Below are 6,457 nucleotides of genomic sequence, written 5' to 3' on the forward strand. Positions count from 1 at the left end.
CTGTTGGGGCCATAATTCAGAAGTGGAAAGAACATTATTTCACCATAAACCTCGTAAAATATACGACAGGTCTGGACCACTCGTGAATTTTGTTCGTATCTGAAAAAAATCGTAGAATACGAAAACATTGGTGAATGCCACAAATTCTCCTAAATCACTCGTACACACAACTTAAGAACAAATCTGTGCGTACGAACGGTTCTTGCATGAGGCCCATTATGTGTGTTAGCACAAAGTATCAGTATCGGATCAGTATCACTGATACCAGCCAAATTTTACTCGGTATCAGTATCGAAAAGAAAATTGGCAGTATCGAACATCACTATTGACTGGTCCTGACATAAAATCCTGAGTCAATCATAATATGTGAGTCCGAGACAGAACCAAATCCGGTCTGGAGTCCTAACACAGGTCAGGTTCCTGCACAGCTGAGCTCAGACCAACGAAGCCAGCAGCTCGTGGAGCTGTCCTACCTTCTTCACGTAGCCCTGGATGAGCTCGGGGGTGGGCACCTGCTCGGAGGACAGGCACTCCTCCAGCTGCAGCTTGTTGGGCGGGCAGACCGGCTGGCTTCTTTCCACCCTGAAAACCCACGGCACAGAGGGAAAGAGAGGACAATGAGTTCCAGCCTCTCAGTTCAATCAGGCAGCTGGAGGGGAAAAAAGGCTCATTTACACACATCCAAACGCACATTCACAACCTAGAATTACTGAATTGTAGTCACAATAGTTCCACAAACAGGGTGCTGTTGACGGAGGGAGGCATTAAACACACAAAGCAGCCCCCCTGTATCAACAAATTACATGGCATCAAGACGCTTTGTTAATGTTATTCCTGCCCTGTGGGAGGTGAGCGAGGAAATACACCAACACTTAAGTGAAACAAAGATCTACATGGATGAAAGAAAGAAAATAAGTCTGTGCTCCCAGCCTTCCCCGTCGAGGCCTTAACAATTTTTTATTTTTTTGTGGGAGGTGGGGGGATCTATTTATATACTTCTGTTTTTTCCTTCTCTGTTCTGTGGAGGAAATCCCAGAGCCAGCCCAGAGGAGGCTAACGCTGCAGCTCCTCATCTTTCTGCTCCTCATCCTGTTGACAAGTCGAAGCCCCGCCCCCTCCCCTCTTTCAACACACACACCCTTTTCCTCAGCGTGCAGCAGAGCATGCGTGTGCATGATCTTTGACTCTGCACGGACACCTGATGTGAGGGGGGGTCGATGCATGCAGACCCTTAACAGGATGCAGCTTTCACATAACACCTGATAAAAAGGAGGATATGTGTGATATAACCACTTCAATCATACGTCCTGCACACAACAAATGTCTGAAAGCTCAAATTAAACATTCAGCAGGTTGTTGGTGCTTCAAAGATCCAGACTCTGGTTCTAAAAAAGATATTTTCAGGTGGATTATCATAACACAAGTCAAACTGTCTTTATGTGTGCGTTTGTTACAAATATAGTTGCTCTAAATATCAATTAAACTAAACAAATCAATAAAGAGAATAACGTTCTCATGTAAATTAAAAAAAATTCAAAGTAAATATAAAAGTTGGGGAAATGTTTGGTTTACAGTTATATATTTGAAAAGATATTTAAAAAATCTTTAAAAAAAATCCCAGTAATTAAGCACCAAATGATTTTTTTGGATTGAAATCTCACACAAACCTGAAGGATAATAAACAGACACGGTGGCCGTTTTAAATCAGTTTAATTATAAACTTTTATCAGTTGTAGATGTGCATCCAGTGATTCATTTCTGTGAGTTTCATTCAAATCCATCCAGTGGTTCATTAGATATTTTACTGACAAACAAGCCGGTGAATCAACATGAAGTCAAATTTATTTCAAAATTTAATCAATGAGTTCATTTAGAGCATTTGTAATTACATTTTTCAAATATTCCTTGAAGGTTATTTTTCATTCTGAACCAAACAAAAGAAAAAATAATCAGGTTTCTTTGATTTCACATGAAAAATAAAAATACTCTTTAAGAAAACGTTGATTATAATCAGAAATCGACGCAGCAGAGACTGAAATATTGGAACTTTTAGCCACAAGTCCCTCTTTTCCTGCAGAGCTGGTTCAACCTTTTACAGAAAATTGCCCTTTCAAGTGCCTCTTTAAAGTCCAAACGGAGAGACTCTGAGGGCAAAAAGGCCTTTTTTATATTCAAAGAAAGCTGCAGAGCACAATACGCTGGTTTCTTTCACTCACGTTTCAAAGTATTTGCTTGATGAGCTCCTGCTTTCTTCTTTGTCAAAAAGCCTAAATGTAATTTTACGTGTAATTTTAGCTCTATTCAACTGGATCTGGATCCATTTTTCGCCTCTAACAGAAAAAAATATCAAGATAATATTTAGCTCCAGCCCAGGTTTAAAGCTTTAAATGTGCAGCTGATGGAGCAGAAACTGGACCGTCCCGGGTTTTAGGTCCTGCAGACTTCATGAAACATTTCTCCTGATGGCCTGAACGCTGTCTGGCTCTGGTTTTCACAGAGTTGCAACATTAAAATGTTTGACAGGAAACTGACGGTTCTGCCAGAGGAAGGTTTGTGTATCAGAAGATAAATCAGAACCAGCTGGTTCTGCTTCAGGCTCCTTTTCAGAACCATCAGTTCAGAACAGATTTAGTAATAAAATTTAAACTTATTTATGTTTTAAATGTGAGTGCAGACTCAGCTTTTTTAAGTCTTTCTTTTACTGCATTGAAAAATGTTCGGCTCATTCAGGAGGGGGCCGCTCGACTTTTAGCTTTTGCAGTTTTTATACTCTCTGAATTTTTTTACTTTAAAAAAAGTATTTTCCTCATAAAAATATTCAGATCAAATCATTTCCCTCATAAACATTATTCTGTTTGAAATCAGCTTCAAATTGTCTCTAACCTGCTTTTTCTATGACTTTTAGATCTTAGCTAACATTCAGTTATTTTTAGCTAACCTAGTCTTTTAGCTTTTAGCCAGCCAGACTAGTTTTAGCATTTATCTAGCATTTTGATACATTTGGTGACCTTTTGCTAAATGTAACTTTTACTTATAGCATTCTGCTACTTTTAACTAGCATTTTGCTACTTTCAGGTTTTAGCTAGCCTTTAGCTAGTTTTAAATGAAAAGCTAATATTTGATATGCGAAGCCAACATTGTCATTTGTTGAATTTAAATTTATTTAGCCTTTTGGCATACTTTTAGCCAGCCAGGTTAGTTTTAAGATTCATCTAGCATTTTGATAAGTTTATCTAATCTTTTGCTAAATTTGAATCGTAGGCATTTCATTCTGCTACTTTCACTTAGCAATTTGCAACTTTTAGCTTTTAGTTAGCCTTCAGCTATTTTTAACTTGCAGACATTGTCTGTTGTTGAATTTAAGTTTTGCTAGCCATTTGCTACTTTTAGCAAACGTTTGTATACATTGATTTAGCTTTTGCTATATTTAGGTAGCAACTAGCTTTTATTTTGTGCTTTGCTTGTATTAGTTTTCAGCAGTCCATCAGGTCTCTGCAGTAATTTAGTTTGATCTAAATTTCAAAACAACATTTTATTCTGCATTTTTCTTTCTGTTCAAACTGAATTAAAAATGTCCCCTTTTGTTTAAAAAAATACTACGATTCTGCTAAAGAAGTGACGCTTTGGTTAACCACCTAAAATATAAGAGAAATTATTATTATGTAGAGAATGTTTTAATAGGATTTCTATGAATACAGTCAAATATTTTAATAACAAAAAGAAGCCGATCTGTGCTAAACAGAAGTAAAAAAAGGTGAAAAGCTGATAGAGGAGCGACTCTGAAAGGAAGGAAATCTCTGCTGGTCGAACATCAGAGACTAAAAGACAAAAGAAAAGAGCAGCGATTCAAACGGAGCGTTTGTTCCTGCAGGGAGCCTCCGGGTTAAAAATAGCAGCTGCATCACCTGCAGTCCATCTTCTCCATGTGAAACATGGACTTTTCATGCAGCATGCAGCACCAGCTGTCACCATCCCAGGCCTCATGTGGTTAGAAGGGTGTCAGATGCCTGTTTGCCTGCCCACCTACCTGCAGCTCCCTCCTGGGTGAGGACACCTGCTCTTATCACCCCCCTTTTCTCACCACAAATGGGTTGCCTGCTTTGTTTCAGCGTAAAACACCTTGTGTCAGACTAATCGCTCCCTCTGGAGCCGGACCTTCACGTGGAAACTAATTATCTGTTACCTGTTAATGGTTCGGTTTGGCGCTGTGGCAACATCATCTGTAAAACAGGGTTTAGTAAACAGCATGTTCACTGAGGTATGAAAAGTCATTCTGTTGATGGATTTGTGTTTTGGAGGTGGACTTCAGTCAAAAAGCATTTAATCAGTGAACAACAAGAGTTTTTTTTTCTTTTGGTTTTAAATTCACAAATTACAAACCAGTTTGTTGCAGGTTGATTTGAAGTATTTGAAAAAACCTTAAAGTCCCTTTAACCCGTTAAAGTACATGCTGTTTCACATTTAAATGGTAAATGGTCTGAACTTATAAATTGCTTCATCAAGCCCATTTGGACCTCAAAGCGCAGTCATTCACCCATTCACTCACTGATGGTGGTAAGCTACATTGTAGCCACAGCTGCCCTGGGCTTCACGGACAGGGACTGCCATGTACCGACACCAATGAACCCTTTGACCACCATCAGTAGGCAAAACGGGGGAAGTGCCTTGCCCAAGCACACAACAACTGAGACAGCTTGAATGGGGATCGAACCGGCAACCCTCCATTTACAGGACAACTCCTCTAACCACTCAGATTTTTCAACCTGTTCGGTTTTCTATTTTTTTCTATGACGTTTTCTGAACTATTATGTCAAATTATCTGTGACGGGATTGAAAAATTAGGTCTGGAATTACCAACTGCAATTTCCTCATCTTAATTCTCCTCTGGTTCTGGGTCAGGGTCTGATTCTGGGCCAGACTCTGTCTCCAACATGTAAGGTTGGATGAACAAGTCTTCTGTTGTTGACATCTTTGAATTAAATTAAAAATAAAACATCTCTGCACTGCTAGAAAACGTAACCTCCTCTCTCAAACTGGAGTGGACCGGTCTGGAAGCTGGAGGGGGGCGGAGCTTGAAGCGCCTTAAAAGAACAGTAACAAAACGAGACACAGCAGCAGAAAAGTGGTGAAAAAGGAGCTGGTAAAGTTAGAATAAAAATGAATTCAGACCAAAACACTGAAGAAACACTTTATAAAAACTCAACTGAATGATTAAAATGTGAAAAGGAAACATTTAAAAGCAGATATGCCTACTTTAAACCCTACAGTTGGGGTTCACATAAAGTGGAACTGCAGTTGTTGTAGTTGTTTTGGGTAAAACCACAATTTTCCACGCAGATTAAGGACTGGAAAATGTTTTGCTCTTACTTTTTGTTTTGTTACAGCTGGATTATTCTTGATAAACTCAAAGGAATATATGCACAAACTAAAATAGGGAATTTGAAATAATGAAAAATGATAAAACAGCCATAATTTTACACAACGAAGCTATAAACTTTAGCAATTGTTGTTAATACAGTAAGTCAGGAACGTCAGCGGGTTGGGGTCAGTCAGTGGTTTTTGTACCGTGAGGTTGGAAATAAGAGAAATGAACAGATCGTGAGGAGATAACATGAAAGATAATTATTTTTTAAAGGATCGTAGAAATAAAATAAAAAAAGTCAGTCAGGTTCCTGAGTTAATAATCACGTCTCGTGCGAAGGATCACTTTCAGTGTGGAAATACACTCTCACCAACAGTCTTTGTGTCCCTCTGCTCTGCAAAAGCAAACAACAAAACTATTGATTCGGAGAGGGAGGAAAAAGCAACAGTCAAATCGACTCTCTGCTTTATTTCACTTGAAAAGAAAAAAACACATAAGAGGGAGAAGATGAATCTAAGAGAGTCGCTGCTGTTTGGATGGAAAAGAAAAGAAATAGAGGGAGAACGAAAGAGTGAGTGAAAAAGGGCAAAGGAGCGTTCCCGGCCAAACGCAGAGCCCAGCCTTTATCTGCAGTATCTGACAGCTACTCACATCAGCTCCAGCCCAGGGGAGTCCACGGTCTCACCGAGGATGGAGGAGAGAAATATGCATGAAGTCTTCAGACAGCACGAGACACTGAACAGGAAGTTAAAGAGATCCCTGATTAGTTGTAACATTAGACTTTATTTGATAAACATATTTTAACTGTAAAATAAAGACGTAAAAATACTGTAGGCTGTATAGTTTTGAAATTTTTTAAAAATGTATTTTAACACGGACAGAGCCATTTTATTTACACACAAAGCATTCTGGGTAAATGATGATGTGGATAGGTCCACGGTGCGAGGCTGCTAGCGAGCTATATCCACCCTGAAGGTTAATCTTGGACAATATCTGATGATCGACTCTTTTAAATGAAACCAGAGAGCTGTAAGAAATTACGTGTTCAAAGACTGAAGTCAATATGAAAACCACAACTGTTAAATAATATTATTT

At 38.9% G+C, this 6,457-nt stretch overlaps 1 protein-coding gene across 1 annotated transcript in view; it reads right to left on the reverse strand.

Annotated features, from left to right (window-relative positions):
• rftn1b (raftlin, lipid raft linker 1b) overlaps positions 1-6,457 on the reverse strand; it is a gene marked incomplete at its 3' end in the record, with an annotated part of 147,975 nt that overhangs the window by 66,577 nt on the left and 74,941 nt on the right. The window contains 1 exon segment of the mRNA XM_014016384.1: positions 474-582. Within this exon segment, the coding sequence (XP_013871838.1) occupies positions 474-582 (109 nt within the window).

This window comes from Austrofundulus limnaeus, unplaced genomic scaffold (assembly GCF_001266775.1).
Source record: "Austrofundulus limnaeus strain Quisiro unplaced genomic scaffold, Austrofundulus_limnaeus-1.0 Scaffold144, whole genome shotgun sequence".
In the NCBI taxonomy this organism is placed as follows: Eukaryota; Metazoa; Chordata; class Actinopteri; order Cyprinodontiformes; family Rivulidae; genus Austrofundulus; species Austrofundulus limnaeus.